At 39.5% G+C, this 18,044-nt stretch overlaps 1 protein-coding gene across 1 annotated transcript in view; it reads left to right on the top strand.

Annotated features, from left to right (window-relative positions):
* The window catches only part of LOC126367031 (ATP-binding cassette sub-family D member 3), a 35,025-nt gene extending 17,232 nt beyond the window's left edge, over positions 1 to 17,793 (top strand). Inside the window, exons 5-15 of the mRNA XM_050010408.1 lie at positions 1,866 to 2,046; positions 2,856 to 2,925; positions 3,573 to 3,667; positions 4,368 to 4,485; positions 5,722 to 5,819; positions 7,354 to 7,540; positions 7,796 to 7,934; positions 9,491 to 9,665; positions 10,178 to 10,351; positions 11,587 to 11,691; positions 13,655 to 17,793. Of these exons, the coding sequence (XP_049866365.1) occupies positions 1,866 to 2,046; positions 2,856 to 2,925; positions 3,573 to 3,667; positions 4,368 to 4,485; positions 5,722 to 5,819; positions 7,354 to 7,540; positions 7,796 to 7,934; positions 9,491 to 9,665; positions 10,178 to 10,351; positions 11,587 to 11,691; positions 13,655 to 13,789 (1,477 nt within the window). The 3' untranslated portion in view covers positions 13,790 to 17,793. The remainder of the gene's footprint in view (positions 1 to 1,865; positions 2,047 to 2,855; positions 2,926 to 3,572; positions 3,668 to 4,367; positions 4,486 to 5,721; positions 5,820 to 7,353; positions 7,541 to 7,795; positions 7,935 to 9,490; positions 9,666 to 10,177; positions 10,352 to 11,586; positions 11,692 to 13,654) is intronic.
* Positions 17,794 to 18,044: the final 251 nt, after the last annotated feature.

Consider the following 18,044-nt stretch of genomic DNA (forward strand, 5'->3'; position numbering starts at 1 on the left):
GGCCTCCTCTCAATCAACTGGAGAGGGTATGGAGCATACTCTACCACGCTGCTCCACTGCGGGTTGGTGGAGGTGTTTTTACGGCTAAATAGCCGGGACCAACGGCTTAACGTGCCCTCCGAAGCACGGAATCAACTTACTTTTTCGGACAATCAGGTGATTCAAGCCTGAAAAGTCCTTACTAAACAAAGGACAGTCTCACAAAGTGATTTCGACAATGTCCCCATCGGGAATCGAACCCGGACCTCCAGATCGTGAGCCTAACGCTCTTACCACTAGACCACGGAGGCTGTTGTTGCATGCTTACCTAGTAAGTGCTTATTCACTCTTGCGATCCCTAGTTTGATTAGGACATTACAAGCTGATCACCTGATTGTCCAAAAGTAAGATGATCCGTGCTTCGGAAGGCACGTTAAGCCGTTGGTCCCGGTTACTACTTACTGATCTAAGTATGTAATCGTTACATGAGTCATGTCAGGGGCCTTTGGCGGCTCAGTAACAACCCTGACACCAGGTTTGATGAGGTTAGTATTTCACCTCACAACCCACACGATAAGAAGACTCTTGCTTTGAAGAAGCCTAGATTGTTTTTTGGTAAACAGACTCGCGGTCAGACAATTCTAGACCTTCCATCGACTACAATTGGAATTTCGCCACTTAACACGCACAAAATCTGTGACATATCAATTTACCATCCTAGGAAATAATTGCCGTCACAAATCACTGAGTATGCGGACGATGCATTGCAAACTACTGTACGAAAGGTTACTCGGTCAAAGTTGTTATAAGACATATTGGCCCCGATTCCTGCAGACATCTCTTAATTTTACTTTAAGTTATACCTGTCATTTTCTTATCCGCCGAAAAGGAAAGGGACGGATGATTGACAGCTCTTAATTTTAGGAAGAATGAGTAAATAAATGAATAACCCGGGCGAATTTTTAGACGGTTGTTTTAGATTTGTGCTTAAAATTGACGTGTGTTCCATAAATTGTATGCTTGTCGATTACCCGTCCCTTTCCTTTTCGGCGGATAAGAAAATGACAGATATAACCTAAAATAAAATTAGATGGTATTTACAGGAATTAGCACCATTGTAAAGTTTACCAATCACCAACTATAAACGTCGAGTATAACGACAATTACGCAATGATATGGTGATGGTGTTTTGAACTTAGCTTATTCTGTATTTAGTAAGAATAGTAAATACTTGAGGAGCTCGGTGGCGCAGCGGTTAACGCGCTCGGTCTGCGATTGTTGAAGTAAAGCAACTTTCGCAAAGGCCGGTCATTGGATGGGTGACCACAAACAAAAAAGTTTTCATCTCGAGCTCCTCCGTGCTTCGGAAGGCACGTTAAGCCGTTGGTCCCGGCTGCATTAGCAGTCGTTAATAACCATCAATCCGCACTGGGCCCGCGTGATGGTATAAGGCCCGATCTCCCTATCCATCCATAGGGAAGGCCCGTGCCCCAGCAGTGGGGACGTTGATGGGCTGATGATGATGATGATGAGTAAATACTTGGGTATGATTAGCGGAATCATTTCAGGCGTGAATAGAAATACCTCAATAAATGTTTATCAATTTTCCGTCAAGAATTAAAGAATTAAAAAGAAAGAATTAAATATATTTTTTTGATTTATTTATTTTAATTAAAGAAAGAATTTTTTAACATTACCATTCGTAAAGCAATAGGGTAGTTGACTAGTTAGTCAAATCAGTTACTTTTTACTAAACGTCAAAACACGAAAATTTACTTATGTTCCCACACTTCACCGAGATTTCTGTTAGACAAATTTTCACTACACAATACTTGATTTTCCCAGTATTCTCCAAACCATCATAACACCCACTTGTCACGTTCCAGAGGTTTCACCTACTACCAAGTGACGAACCTGGACAACCGGATATCGAACGCGGATCAGCTGCTGACTACCGACATCGATAAGTTCTGCGAAACTGTCATAGACCTCTACAGCAATATTAGCAAGCCGCTACTCGATATTGGCATTTATTTGTACCGGCTCACTGTCAACTTGGGACCTTCGGTGAGTACTTATGGAATGACCATGTTAAGCTTCTTCCAATCCTATTATCCCCTGCTGGGATGCAGGGCTCGAATAACAGATTTCTCTGCAACTTGCTCCCATGACATGCCGAGAGTTTTTAATTCTCGGTCAACCAAGCGTTACCAGCTCTCTTTGGGCCGCCCCCATTTGCGTTTTCCATGCCCACACCAGAACTCGTGGGGTGGGTTCCACATGTCTTCTAAGGACATGACCAATCCACCGCCATTTCCATGTGGATATCAGCTGCAGCAGTATTTCGCCCAGTCAATCTCCACAATTCTGTGTTTGTAATAGTTTTAGGCCAGAAGATCTTTAATATTTGCCGTAAACATTTATAAACACATGGAGTTTGCCGGTCAGGTCTTTTCGGACAAACCATGACCATGTTACGTACTAAGTTAAAAAAAATACAACACTTCTTCGTCTTCTATCGTGTGGGTTGTGAGATGGATTACCAACCCCATCAACCCTGGTGTCAGGGTTATATTGAGCCGCCAAAGGCCAATATATTATATAAAAATAAAACAATTCATCGTCATAAACAGCCTATATATGCCCACTGCTGGGCACAGGCCTCCCCTCAATCAACCGGATGGTGTATGGAGAATACTCGACCACGCTGCACCACTGCGGGTTGATGGAGGTGTTTTTACGGCTAATAACCGGGACCAACAGCTTAACGTGCCCTCCGAAACACGGAATCACCTTACTTTTTGGACAATCAGGTGATTCAAGCCTGCAAATTGCTTACCAAAGAAATTTATGTTTACCTAATTTGTATTTTCCAGACACCTGGAATAATGATGGCGTATCTACTGTTATCTGGAATGTTCCTAACTTATTTAAGAAGACCAACAGGTTAGTATGCATCACTTATTTGTAGTAGTTTGTTGTATTGGGAAGAAACATGTCGTCTTCATCATGGTATAAGAAAAACAGTTATGCTTGAGCATAACTGTTTTTCAATGCAATGGCGGCTTGTCATAGGATTGATCCTATGACAAGCCGCCATTGCTAACCCATTGATGACGTAAGAGTTACCACTGTGTTACCATTAAATTTCGCTTTAGAGCGTGATCCCAACGCTCAACTACTAGACCATGGGGGCTGTAAATTTATTATTTAATTGTATATTATTATTATTGCGTATGGCAGACAAAAATAAAATATCCTGCATGGATCGTATATCCAGCAGAAAGCTGCCCTAACCAAGTCTCTGCCGCTTCCGTCACACAATGCAGCCCGGCTATACCACCTGGCAACCGGTGCAGAGGGCACTCGTTCACTATGTGAGATATGGTTTGATCCGGGTGACCACATTCACAGTATGGCGACTCCTTTATGCTCCATTTATGTAGGTGATGGTTTTGACTTTCCATGGTTGGTCCTACAGCGGTTCAGTCGGGTCCAGATTTTTCGCTTAGAGTCAAATCCAGGGACCCTCCGCGAGGGATTTAATTGTATATTTATTTAAAATTAATGTATTTTTTTCTTCCTTTTTTTAGCGCGTCTGACCGTCCAAGAACAAAAGTTGGAGGGAGAATTCAGATACGTCAACTCTAGGCTAATTACAAACTCGGAAGAAATCGCCTTCTACCAAGTAAGTATTTCAATTCAAATTCAAATATATAAATCAAGAATATTCCGTAGACTTATAGCGGACACCACGTCAGCGTCTTTTAAAAAAAAAACACTTGTATGTCATTTTTGTTAACAAAGCTAGTTTCAATCCAGGTATAAATATGTGATTTCAATTTTTACTCGGAATGAAGTTAATGAGGGACCTGAAAAACAATATAGATCGCGCTGCACAGATTTTCCTTCGTTTAACCTTCTAATTTCATGGATAACAGACGAATGCATCTTTGTTTTTGGATATAAATGACCCTTTTTGATTACACCCAAGCACAATTCAACGAAAAGAGAAGCAACGAAATTCTATACATAATATGATCCAAATATCAAGCAACAATTATTTTATGCCTTATCTCATCAACAGTTTACCTGAGAACCAAAAATGAGCCTAAAATGTTTAAAAATAAAATAAAAAAAATATTTATTGAATTTAATTTAGCAGGTACCTATTTCTTATTTTTTGTAATTTAACCATGTCTTAGTGGGACTCTGATCCTGCAGTCAAATTGCTTATGCAATTGTTCAGGACCTTGCATTTATACCAGTGTTACTTAAGGCTTAATAATAATAAATAAATAATAATTACATTGTATTTTGGATTAATTATGTACCCGATTCATGAGAAAAAAAATATGTGGCCCCTGATCCCAGCTGTATCCTTGCAGGGTAACCACAGGGAGCAGTTGACGCTACTCGCCAGCTTCTACAAGCTGACGCGACACCTGCGCAACTTCCTCAACTTCCGCGTCGGCATGGGCTTCATCGACAACATCGTCGCCAAATGTAAGATTCCTTCCACAAGCCCAGAAGTTAACAAAAGTATTAGTATTAGCAGCTATAAAGGTTGTAAGCAGCTGCAGTAGTTTTAAGAGGATGAGACGTTCGTTATTTAAAAAATGACGATTCAAAGTTTTGAATTTGAATTGAAGTAGTAACAAGCCCTAAAGTTGCGAGAAACTATGAAAGGCATATTTACAATACAAGATATAAAAATAAAATTGCTATTCAAAATTCTAGATTAAGTAAATTAAATTCATCTTTTTGCGGTTATGTATACGTTTTTACAATAAAATACCAGATAATATTTTAAATTTATCAGAAAATAAATTTAAAACTCATGTGAAGCTTACTTTATGTAAAAAACTACCTAAATGATAAAAATGTCTGGTATTGAATGTGTTGCTGTTACAGTTTATTGTAATTTCTTCTCGTCAGCCCATAACACCTTGCGAAATGACGTAAATTCAAAAATGTTACATTGACCTTCAACAAGTTAATCCATGATAATTACGTTGAATAAATGATTCTGATTTCTGTTGCTGGGCCCGCATAATGCTAGTGTAGTGATCCACGCCGCGGATGAGACGTTCGTTATTTAAAAAATGGCGATTCAAAGTTTTGAATTTGAATTGAAGTAGTAACTAGGCCCGCATTATACCAGTGTAGTGATCCAAGCCACGGCTCATGCTGAGTGCGGTTCATTTATTGAAGAAGTCCACCACTGCCATGACTTTTAGACCAACGTTCTATTTTCGATTCGTTCTGTTCCTTTTATGTTTCTGATATTATGTAATTTTGTGTAACTCGTTGATTTGTTAATTTGTTACTGTCAACATAGCTGGCGATGAGTGCCTCGCCATGTTTAAGTAGGTATACATCCTCTGTATATACTATACCAGTGACCCGCCCCGGCTTCGCTCGGGTGTAATGCTGAGGAAAAAATTATATTATTTACGACATCACATTAAAAACCTCAAAAATAACAGTATTTCTCCACTATTTAATGGATGTTATTATACATATAAACCTTCCTCTTGAATCACTCTATCTATTAAAAAAAAACCGCATCAAAATCAGTTGCGTAGTTTTAAAGATTTAATCGTACATAGGGACAGAAAAAGCGACTTTATTGTATAATATGTAGTGATACCTCTGCCTACCCCTTTAGGGATACAAGCGTGATGCTATGTTATGTTATTAGATTTATTTTTAACAATATTTATTGTTCATCTTCATCAGATATCGCTATTACGGTTGGTTTCTACGCCGTGTCAAGGCCGTTCTTCGCGGCGAACCACAATCTGCTTACGACGGGCTCTGAGAACGACAGGTTTAAGGTAATTATTTGCTTTTAATAAAAATAAATCTTCCACAACCAGCCTTTTAAAGTACCAACTATCCATCTACACGAATTTCATACATCGGGACCTTGTGTAGACTGGAAATCAAACAAGTAATCTGTAAGTAATTAGTAGTTGTGTCCCTCACATAACTCACGTACAGACAGACACACATGGACGCACGCACGCACACGCACATAAAACTCTCACACACACATACGCAAGTACATACACGCACGCAAGGGCGTATGTAATGTTGACCTAATGTTAAATGCTGAACTTCTGCAAACTGTAACTACCATTTTTAAAGCGTTCGTTTCACATACACACACACACATCTCAGCTGTTACGTAAATTGTTTTTTCTACTCCTCTACTTTAATCTGGCATTTAAATAACCAAAAAGTCTAATATAAGTACATACATAATTAAACTCTTTGAAAAAGTGTACGCTCTATGGCCTATAAAAGCATTGTTTACAAAGTGTAACTGTACTATAATGTCGGCAAAAAAGCATTGTTGTTGTTTTTTTTTTTTTTTTGACCTGGAAACTGGCACCTTTACTTTGTTTGGTGCCATAGATATACTATAAAAAAAAAGTATACATTTGCCGCCATTTTCCCGCGCGTTGGAAAATAAATTGGAAAATTTTTGTGTTTCGTTTCAAAACACTAAAAAGTATAAAATAAAAAGGAAAAATGACGTCGTCGTAGAAAAAGTATTGTATGCAACGTTGTATAACTAGGTCAAAAAATGCTCGTGGCGTCTCTTATTGCGATGTTCGCCAAGGCTCACATCGCAACTCACGCCACTCGCATTTTTTGACCCTTCTTATACAACTGTTGCATAAAATACTATTACCACCTTTTTGATTTCCACGAGTTCTCGTAAATAAATTGTTTTGATTTGTCTTCTATCGTGCGGGTTGTGAGGTGGAGTACCAACCTCATCAACCCTGGTGCCAGGGTTACTATTGAGCCGCCAAAGGCCCTGACATGGCTCATGTAACGACTACTTAGTTAGGCTGCGTTTCCACGCGGAGCTGTGCGGAGATGATCGGAGATGTGCAGGAATCGACCAATCACCGTGAGGGAAAGAGTGACAGAGCGTCTTCGTTTTTCGTTCTCTCGAACGCTGTGATTGGTCAATTCCGCACATCTCCGCTCTTCTCCGCCCATCTCTGCGTCAGTGGAAACCCGGCCTTACATCAATAAGTAGTAACCGGGACCAACGGCTTAACGTGCCTTCCAAAGCACGGATCATCTTACTCTGATCAGCCAGTCAAGTCCTAACCAAATTCAAATTCAAATTCAAAAATATCTTTATTCAGTAGGTAACATAGTTACACTTTGAATCGTCAATTTTACATAACGAACGTCTCATCCGCCTAAAACTACTGCAGCTTCTCACAACCTGTATAGCCGGGGAAAAGAAGCTGCAAGAAAAACCTCGGCACAGGGCCCTAGACGTTCTTTAAAAAAATAAAAACAAACTAGGGACCACAAAGTAATTTTTGGTTTGTAACCCCCCAGCACTACTACACGTACGGGCGGATGCTGGTGAAGATGGCGGAGGGCATCGGGCGGCTCGTGCTGTCGGGCCGCGAGCTCAGCAAGCTGGCCGGGCTCACGGCCAGGGTCACGCTGCTGCGGGCCGTGCTGGCCGACGTGCAGGGCGGACAGTACACGCGGACCATGGTCAACCTCAAGAACGACCAAGGTAACCGAACACACCCTAAGAGAAAGTTAAATCGAAAAAAAAATGAGGGGGATAATTCAGACCATAATTCTGAGTTCAAGTGGAATTTCCTGTCGGAAAATTCATAAAAGATTTAGTGTGTTTTTAAATTATTTTCAGTTCCATACTTTTGCGACGGAAAATTCGACTTGATATCAACTCTAAGTCATCCCCAAAGTTTTCGTTACGATGATGTCACTAACATTCTGTATAAAATATTTGAACTTAATTCCCCAGGAGAGAACGGCGCACCGATACTGATGGCGCCGGGCGCGGGCCGCATCATCTACCAGGATAAGATCATCAGGTTCGACAAGGTGCCGCTGGTCACCCCCAACGGAGACATACTCATACCAGACCTCACCTTCGAAGTCAAGTTAGTATCTAACACAACATAACAGCAACAAGCCTGTCCACGCAGTGTAGACAGATGTGTATTTTTTTACAATACAATACAAATACACTTTATTACACCAAAATAAAAAATAATAATTACAAAAAGCATCTTAACTAAGTACATGGCAAATGGCGGCCTTATCGCTTAAAGCGATTTCTTCCAGACAACCATAATAATACATAAGGTGAGGAGAATGTAAAAATTTAAAGATTGCGGGTACAAACTATAAGTACATCTTACCAATAAATACATACATACAAATATATATACCTACTTACTTTTTAATTTTAAATAGGCTCGCCTTTGAGCACAATTTTACCTGATGGTAAGTGACGATATGGTCGAGGGAGGCTGACCACCACATTGTCCGAAAGTAAGATGATCCGTGTTTCGGAAGGCACGTTAAGCCGTTGGTCCCGGTTACTACTTACTGATGTAAGTAAGTAGTCGTTTCATGAGCCATTGCAGGGGCCTTTGGTGGCTCAATAGTAACCCTGACAGCAGGGTTGATGAGGTTGGTTCTCCACTTACATAAAGTAAGCTTCACATTAGCTTTAAACTATTATCTGGCATTTTGTTTGTACAAGAACCCTTTAACTGCTGAAGTCAAAATTGCGCTTTTTAAAGCATACTGTCAGACTTTCTACACGAGCAGTCTGTGGGCCAACTTCACACAGAAAGCTTACAACTCTCTGCGCGTCCAATATAATAATGCCTTTAGGGCTCTGTTCCGACTTCCCCGGTACTGTAGTGCGTCTGGCATGTTTGCTGACGCTAGCGTGGACGATTTTTATGCAATTATGCGTAAAACGGTTGCGTCATTATTATATCGAGTGCGGGGGAGCGGGAATAGTGTCCTAAGGATGCTTGGGGTCAGATGGGACTCTGCTCTGCTCGGTAGGTTCATCGAACTACATGTCACTAAAGGTCGGTGAGGCTACCGAGTGGTGCCGGTCCCACTAACCTAAATGTTTGTTTATTTTGTATATTTCTTGCCTACCTAGTATAATAATAATTGCTAACATAGTTTTAAGTATTGTTACTAACACTCTATGGACTTAAGTTGTCTGAACATACATAAACTCACGCCTATTTCCCACCGGGGTAAGCAGAGACTATAGAATTCCATTTGCTTCGATCCTGACACACTTCTCTTGCCTCCTCCACACTCATCAATCGCTTCATACACGCACGCCGGTTCAGAGTAGATCGTATTGAACCTTTTCTAAGGACATCTCCAATTTGGTCATCGTAAGTCCTTCTCGGTCTTCCTCTGCCAGCCCTACCATCAACTTTCGCTTTATATACCGCTTTTGCAATTCTATTATCCTTCATCCGCTCAACGTGTCCAAACCAACCTAACATTCCCTTCTCAATCCTAGTCACTATATCGTCTTTTACACCACATCTCTGTCTTATCATACTGTTTCTCACTCTATCACTCAACTTCACACCGCAGATGCTACGCAAAGACCTACGAAGTTGTCTGAAAATAATCATTTTTTTTTTAAACTGATCGTGCAATGTCCCCATAGAGCCGGTATAAACGTGCTGGTGTGCGGCCCCAACGGTTGTGGCAAGTCGTCTATGTTCCGCATCCTGGGCGAGCTGTGGCCCATCTTCGGCGGCACGCTCACCAAGCCGCCCAAGGGGAAGCTCTTCTACGTGCCGCAGCGGCCCTACATGACGCTCGGCACGCTCAGAGACCAGGTAACATAACATAAAATTGCTGAATTGTTAAAATGGCTGTTTAGCAATAAGGCCGCCTATTGTGCTGTTTTATTCGTATGTTTATGTCCTGTGTATATGTCGTTGTGCAATAAAGTATTATTGATTGATTGATAAGCTCACGGCTATTACTTGCATGTGTATTTTCACCTATCACTCTTAAAAGTATCAAAAGTGGCTTGAAATTGTCTTCTGTTTACTTGCAGCTCTGCCCAGCCCGTTAGGGATTACAAGCGCAATTTTAATAACAACGGCAAAAAATAGGCGGCCTAATTATCGGTCGATTAAAAAAAATGTCCCCCTAACATGCCTGCGTTCGTTTTTATTCGTATTTTGACAGAACGATATGACTTATTTGGGTTTGCATATTAGCACCAATCGACAATACGACATAATTATATCGTCAGAATCGCTAAAATGACCTTGACAAAAATTTATCTCGTTGTGCATGTTAGCTAGTGGTGGCTTTTACTGATCCTGACCAACTTCCACAGGTGATCTATCCCCAGACCCGGGAAGAGATGGTCCGTCGCGGCCGCACGGACGCCCAGCTAGACAGATTCTTGGAGAAAGTTCAGCTGGCGTACTTGACGCAGAGGGAAGGCGGCTGGGACGCCGTCGAGGACTGGATGGACGTGCTGTCTGGAGGGGAGAAGCAGAGGATCGCTGTAAGGAAATATTCGTCTTCTATTGTCTTAATGGTGCCTATAACTTACCACATCAACTTATAACACTCAGAGGCATCTTTCTCTTGCCATTTGGGTGCCTGAGATGTGCTATGCAGCTATGCTGCGATGTATAAGCTGCGCTACGAAACTATGTGACCCTTTCCACCAATACTAAGCTATGTAGCTGTGCGAGGAAGATGCGCTGTGAAGATGCGCCTACGCAAAGTAGCTGTGCTACGAGCTAAGCGGGCATACTGTAGGTACTCTGCTCGGAACATAGCTAAAGCACGCATCCATAGCACACATCCATAGCACGCATCCATATAAAAAACATAGAATTGAATAAAATATAATATTTAGAGGAGCTCGTTGGCGCAGCGGTAAACGCGCTCGGTCTGCGATTGTTGAAGTTAAGCAACTTTCGCAAAGGCCGGTCATAGGATGGGTGACCACAAAAAAAACCTTTTCATCTCGAGCTCCTCCGTGCTTCGGAAGGCACGTTAAGCCGTTGGTCCCGGCTGCATTAGCAGTCGTTAATAACCACCAATCCGCACTGGGCCCGCGTGATGGTTTAAGGCCCGATCTCCCTATCTATGATGATGATGATGATGATGAGAATAGAATATGTTTATTTATCAAAAAACTTAAACATGTATACATTAGGGAAACCCTGTATCGCGGAGGTCCTAAATATCATAGTTGAACCCGTTTCCACCGGTGCTATGCTATGTGCACCAATGAATATGATTGGTGGATATCAAACGCATCCGTAGCATCGTAGCACAGCACATCTCTGGTGGAAAGGCTACCCTTTACTTCCGTCTCATGCGAACTAATTTCTTTAAGTTTCACAATTCGATTTTTGACGGCTTCCATGGTCCAGTGACTGTGGCTTACGATCTAGAGGTCGGGTTCCAATCCCGGTGGGAACATATCACTTTGTGAACCCCAGCTTGGTTAGGACATTGCGGGCTGATCACCCGATTGTTCGAAAGTAAAATGATCCGTGCATGGAACGGACCAACGGCTTAACGTGCCTTCCGAAGCACAGATCACCTTACTTTCGGACAATCAGGTGATCAGCCTGTAATGTCCTAACCAAACTAGGGATCACAAAGTAATTTTTGTGATATCTCTCCACCGGGATTCGAACCCGAGGCCTCCGGATCGTGAGTCCAACGCTCAGCTACTGGAGCACAGAGGCCGTTAGAAGACAACGATTATTGTATGTGCAGATGGCGCGTTTGTTCTACCACGAGCCTCAGTTCGCCATCTTGGATGAGTGCACAAGCGCCGTCTCCGTAGACGTTGAAGGACAGATGTACCAATATTGTAGAGAGGTAAGTCAGTTACATATATTATGGAGACGATGGCCCCGTGGGGCCCTAGGGCGAAATTATTTTTGAGTGACATTTCGGCGCGCCTCATTGAGGCAACTGGCGATCCGAGAGCTGGCAGCTATTTTGCGAAGAGGATAGACCTGGCAGTTCAGAGGGGAAATGTTGCCAGCGTTTTGGACGCACTGCCTCAGTGTGGCGCGCTGGAGGAGATATTTTATTTATAATAAGCTGGTATTGTTATTATTAGATCATTTTCTAGAAAACCTCCTCTACTGAAGTGGGAGTAAAGAAAAAACATACAATGTGTTCCGCTGCCTCTCCTCCCGTGCTTGTCGTAAAAGCCGACAAAGGGAAAGCGTCCTACCAAAAATGATGAATCTATATGGGCGATGGGCTGATCCCCTGTCACCAAACGGTTCATCATTATCCATCTTAGGACTATGCAAATAGTCTTCTGATTATTTGTGAGTTTATGTATGTATGTTTTTAGAAAATAAATGCAATTCGTAAGTGAAAAAAAAATTACATAAAAATATCAAACCATCATTGCTGTGTTCCCGAAGGAATAGGCAGAGGTGTACAATATATCACCGATTCCTCGCCGGGTATATTTAAGTCTTATGTAATAAGCGATCCTATTTCCATACAAGAGGCACAAGTTTTACACAGACACTACACATTGACATTATCGTACACGCGCATCTGTGTGTGTGACGTCTGACACCATACGATTCAAGTCTAAACTATGCTCAACGGGTGAGGTATACCTAGCTCAGCCGCTGGTGGGGAGCGGAGAGTTCTGTCTTCTTCTATCGTGTGGGTTTTGATGTGAAACACCAACCTCATCAACCCTGGTGTCAAGGTTATTATTGAGCCGCCAAAGGCCCCTGACATGGCTCATGTAACGACTACTTACTTACATCAGTAAGTAGTAACCGGGACCAACGGCTTAACGCGACTTCCGAAGTACGGATCATCTTACTTTTTTTTTATTATTACTTTTGGACAATCAGGTGATCAGCCAGAATACTGTCCGTACCAAACTAGGGATCACAAAGTGATTTTTGTGATATGTCCCCACCGGGGTTCGAACCCGGGACCTCCGGATCTGCCATTCTATAAGTAGTATTCTTTATTCTATGCTAACACCCCGTATAGTGTATTACACTCGTCGCCATCATATTATACATCTTTGGTACTGATTATTTTTAGAGGAACTGTTTAATAGCAAGTAACACACACGCACACACTCAAAAACACACACACACACACATACACACACACACGCACACACATACACACACACACACACACACACACACACACACACACACACACACACACACACACACACACACATACATACACACACACACACATACACACACACATACACACACACACACACGCACACACATACACACACACACACACACACATACATACACACACACACACACACACACATACATACACACACACACACATACACACACACGCACACACTTTGTTTCAATATAACCTTACTTTTTTTGATTTTTGTAATTGTTACAGTTAGATTATAATATTACTGTTTCCACAAATATGTACGACGGAACCCTGCCTTCCAAGTCACAAGTTTTCCACTTAGTTTGGAAGTCAGTGGACTATGCTTTGTACCATGTTCCAGTTAAAAATAAGCTCAATGTACTAAACATTGTTACTGTAACTGTTGACATTAAACTATTTTTTTTTTCTTAAATTTTATGGAGGATTTTTTCTTACTAGAAAATGTCATCCTCATATTGATACAAAATTAACATAAATAACAATTAATTTGGTAGCCTCCTATCCAATCCCTTTTTAACAATTTTAACTAAATCTCGTGCTTTCTCGCTCAGCGGAGAAGAGAGGAGGCTATTACATATTCCAATCTCGTAAAGGATTTATTTATTTATTGTAAAGTAAATGTGTTTGTCAACAGATGGGTATAGCCCTGTTCACGGTATCACACCGCAAGTCTCTATGGAAGCACCACGACCACTACCTGCAGATGGACGGCCGAGGAGGATACGTCTTCGGAGAGATCGACTCCGAGACGCAAGAATTCGGATCGTGATGTAGTTAGCTGTACATATTACGAGTAGGCCATGACTTGAGCCAGGCGGTACTTTACGGGAATACATTTTAAATAAACTTTGTTAATATACATTGATATATAAGTACCGTTCTTCTATGCTGTTCTGGGAGCAAATAAAAAACATAGAACACGTTCAGCTGCTTCTCTTCCCGGGCATGTCGTAAAAACCGACAGTGGGATTGTGTCCTCTAACATGATGGACTAATGTTATGGGCGATAGGCTGATCCCTTATCACCATAAGGTTCATCATATCCATCTTTGGACTTCGTATCAACAGTGACTGCAAGTTGTCTTTGATTACTTGTGGCTCTGCCCGCCCCATTAGGGATTACGGGCGTGAGTTTATGTATGTATATAAGTACCGTAGATTCAACACGGAACACATAGGAAATGTTTAATGTGTAACATTTTTTGTAATCATTCATTTCTCATTAAAGTTATCCGTATTATGGTATAAGAAGACCTTAGGCTTAGCACCGTAAGCACGCGACTCTCTCTCGCCTCGACATACGTCACCTGTCACTCTCTCACAGTACTGCACAGAAAGAGACAGATGATCTCTGTCGCGGCGAGAAAGAGTCGCGTGCTTACGGTGCTAAGCCCGCAGGTATGCTCAATCCTATAACAAGCCGCCATTGCTGTGTTACCATTAAATTGGTACCTCCAAAATTCCAAGAACGTAAATTTTATTATTGAAAATTAAGTGAATTACTGACTAATGCACTTAATTAATATTATTTGTGACATATATAAAAATCATTAAAACTGTAAATCTTGACTAAAAGTTCAAAATTTCCTTGCAAAGTAAATATAAAAACATTGGTTGTGGGTAATTTATTTATTACGAAATGGCAATACAGGGCGGGATGACGTCAGCTGGGCTAACCTTGAAATGTTAGCTATTAGTTTTGAGCATACCTGGTTTTCTTTCTTATACTGGAGACGTTACTGGAGTGTAAACTTGGAAAATTCTTTCCATTTCTTTTTAGTTATTGAAAAAACACAAGCGCTCATAAAGTGGGACGAAAAGTTAGAGCAGAAATAGAGTTGGATGCTCTGACATTCCTTAGTACGCGATTAGACGACGAACTGGCAACATGTGGATTTGTATAACCCGACCGCGTTACGAATCACCACTCGCTATAGATACTAAGACGACGAGCGTACCTACGTATTTTTTGACGACTTTATTGAATCTATATACTGCTGCGAATGAACGTACAGCTAAGTGAGCATCAAGTTTTCGTCGTATTTTTGTATGACGTGCTTTATCTACGGTACTTATACATCAATGTATTAACATATATACTATATTTAATAGTATATTTCACTTTTACCGCGAAACAACTTGTGCAGTCGATCGCAATAACATAGAAACGCGCCAAAATTAAAAATATAATACGGACAAGGAGTTTGCATAATTCCGAAAATGTAACAGTGCATACATGTTATCGCGGCCGATAATACTACATTTGTATATTACATTATTTAATTTTAGTTATGTATATTGCTGTGGTCAAAAAGGCCAAATATCCTTGAACTCAATCTCCATTTTACCGGATTGAGTAGTGCGCATGTCACAAACATAATTTTACAAATATAACTTTATAAGTGCGCAGACGTCTTGTACTGACCCTATAGGGATTATGAACGCGGTGTACATACGGTTTATGGCATGTATTTGACAAGTGGTCCCTTTTTATTTACAAATAATAAAGTTCTTATCTAACAAATAGCAAACTGATCACCACCTATCGCTTTGGTCTAACAGAAAGCTCGGTGAGGCGCGAGTACTTAGCTCATCACGCGATGGGTGTACTTTCTGACTAGCCAATTTTTTATATAATAGTCGGAAAAACAATCTTATCTATATAATAATAAACTACTTAACTGACATTCACTTTAACGTCGTGAAAACAAAATGAATAAATTCACGGCCCCAATTACTGCAGACACCTCCTAATTTTATTTTAAGTTATACCTGTCATTTTCTTATCCACCGAAAAGGAAAGGGACATAGCGTGCTGCAGTATGCTCCATACCCCCTCCGGCTGGCTGAGGGGAGGCCTGTGCTCAGCATTGGGACGTTTATAGGCAGTTTATGTTATGTAAAGAATAGAACAGATTAAAAAGAATATGAACGTCGTGTCTTATAAGGATGTGAAATAAATGGCCTTTAATAGACAAGAATAGAGAATGCTACACCGACAACAGCGTGGCTCTTAAATTGATGATGATGATGTTATGATAATTATGTACAGCAGTAGCCAAAATGTATCTTATATATTACAATTATGATTCTTCATTGAGACTTTGTTGATCAAATGATGTGATGTTTAAAACTATTTGTCTATGTAGAAAAATTGTGTAATATATGACATATTTCCCTTCGGACCTCGCATACTTAAATATTTATGTAACAACTACCTTACCAATAAAAAATAAGCGGTGATCGTTCGTATAAGTACCTATATGACAGTTTTGCAGCTAAGTAGTTAATGCCATTCGCGAAAATCTACAATAAGATACGACAAAAAAAAATTACATCCAAGCAAAATTGAATCCAATTATCAAACAATTCGATTGAACCTTGTCACTGCTTGACAATTTTTATTGGTAAGGTGGTATCAATCGACTAAAGACAGCTTTTTAAAACTATGTAAAGACTACACAATATAAATTGTTCAACTATTCTTATAAATTATACATAATATAAAATATTAAAACCTCCTCAAATTAGTTCTTAAAACACATTCCTGGTAGAACGCATCTTGTAAATAATATAAAATGTTTGTTTACTTAATGTCTGTAAGAAATGCTGATTTTAATTTATTTATACACTTTTCTCTTATACAAACTTTACATTTAAACTAATTATCGACTAATAAAAAATAATACAAATAATAACAGTCACACAATTTATGAATTTTATTACAAATTACAAAAATGAATGTGATCTTAATATTTGTATATTTCTACATTATATTATATTTAAAATATATTCTAATTCTAAAGATTTATTATTATACAGATTTATTTATATACTACTTATGCAGATCATATTCAAAATATATTAGATAATAATAACAGAAAAAGTGGTTGGACCACTATTTTAATGTATAATTCTTTTAACTTTATGACGTGTTTCCTTCGTAGTGGTATAAGATTTTAAGTGTCTAAAAAGCCAAATAGAACACTAAAAAGGAGTTATGAAAATATGACAATTAATAACATTCAGTAAATTAAATATTTGAGAATAATAATGACAATGTTATTCATTCTATGTATGACCATGTACCTATTAGATTTTTATTAATATAATTCTACTTTATCGATTACTATCTCTCGATATAGGAAAGCGCTAGAAAAAATATTATAAAAAAGGGAGGTACTTTCACCAACAGGCAAGCCTCATACGTCCAGTTGATTTATGCAGTATCTAGGAGGCACTTTTTTTCATGACTATACTATAGGTAGAATTTATTTTTTTATAAAATATTGAACTAATATATGGTTTAGATCACAATTGGCACGACATTAGGCGAGGTTTATTTTTATTTTATTATTTTACAATGCAATGTCAATAATAATTATTATAATAAAGTTACCAATAATGTCTTCAATAAATTCCAAATAAGATACTTACCTACATATTGTCATTTTTAGGTACAATTTCAAGACAACAATACGCATTATTATCATACTATATAACTTAAATAAATATGGAACTAATTGTAATAAAGGCTTAATCATTTGTGTTGGTAAATGTATTTAAGTATGACTTTTGTACAGAGGTTGGTGTAAAACTATGAGAAAAGTTTGTTTACAAATTTTCACTGCATTGTGAAAATTGCGGTAGGTTTTAACACCATCCTGTAATTCCTGTATTGTCGTTAATGTAAAAATCGCTGTGATAGCAGTTAAGTTTTGTTGTTTTTATGAGAAGGAGGGGTGTTGGGAAATAAAGATGGTTGAGGAGTTACTTGTGTTGTGTGTTTTTTCCTAATAAAATAAATACAAAAATAATATATTGTTTTGTCAGACAACAAAGTATGATCTTTCTATACAACGTACTTAGAAAGGACTTCAACCATCGAGTTTGCTATCGATGATCTTTTGTTGTGGCACTGCCTACCCTGATAGTTTAGAAGCGTGGGTTATTTACATCCAGATAATATTTCCCGTTCTAATGAGGGTATGAACATAATTTTAAAGATTCATGGAATTATTTAA

The sequence above is a fragment of the Pectinophora gossypiella genome, chromosome 5 (genome assembly GCF_024362695.1).
Source record: "Pectinophora gossypiella chromosome 5, ilPecGoss1.1, whole genome shotgun sequence".
NCBI classification, from domain to species: domain Eukaryota; kingdom Metazoa; phylum Arthropoda; class Insecta; order Lepidoptera; family Gelechiidae; genus Pectinophora; species Pectinophora gossypiella.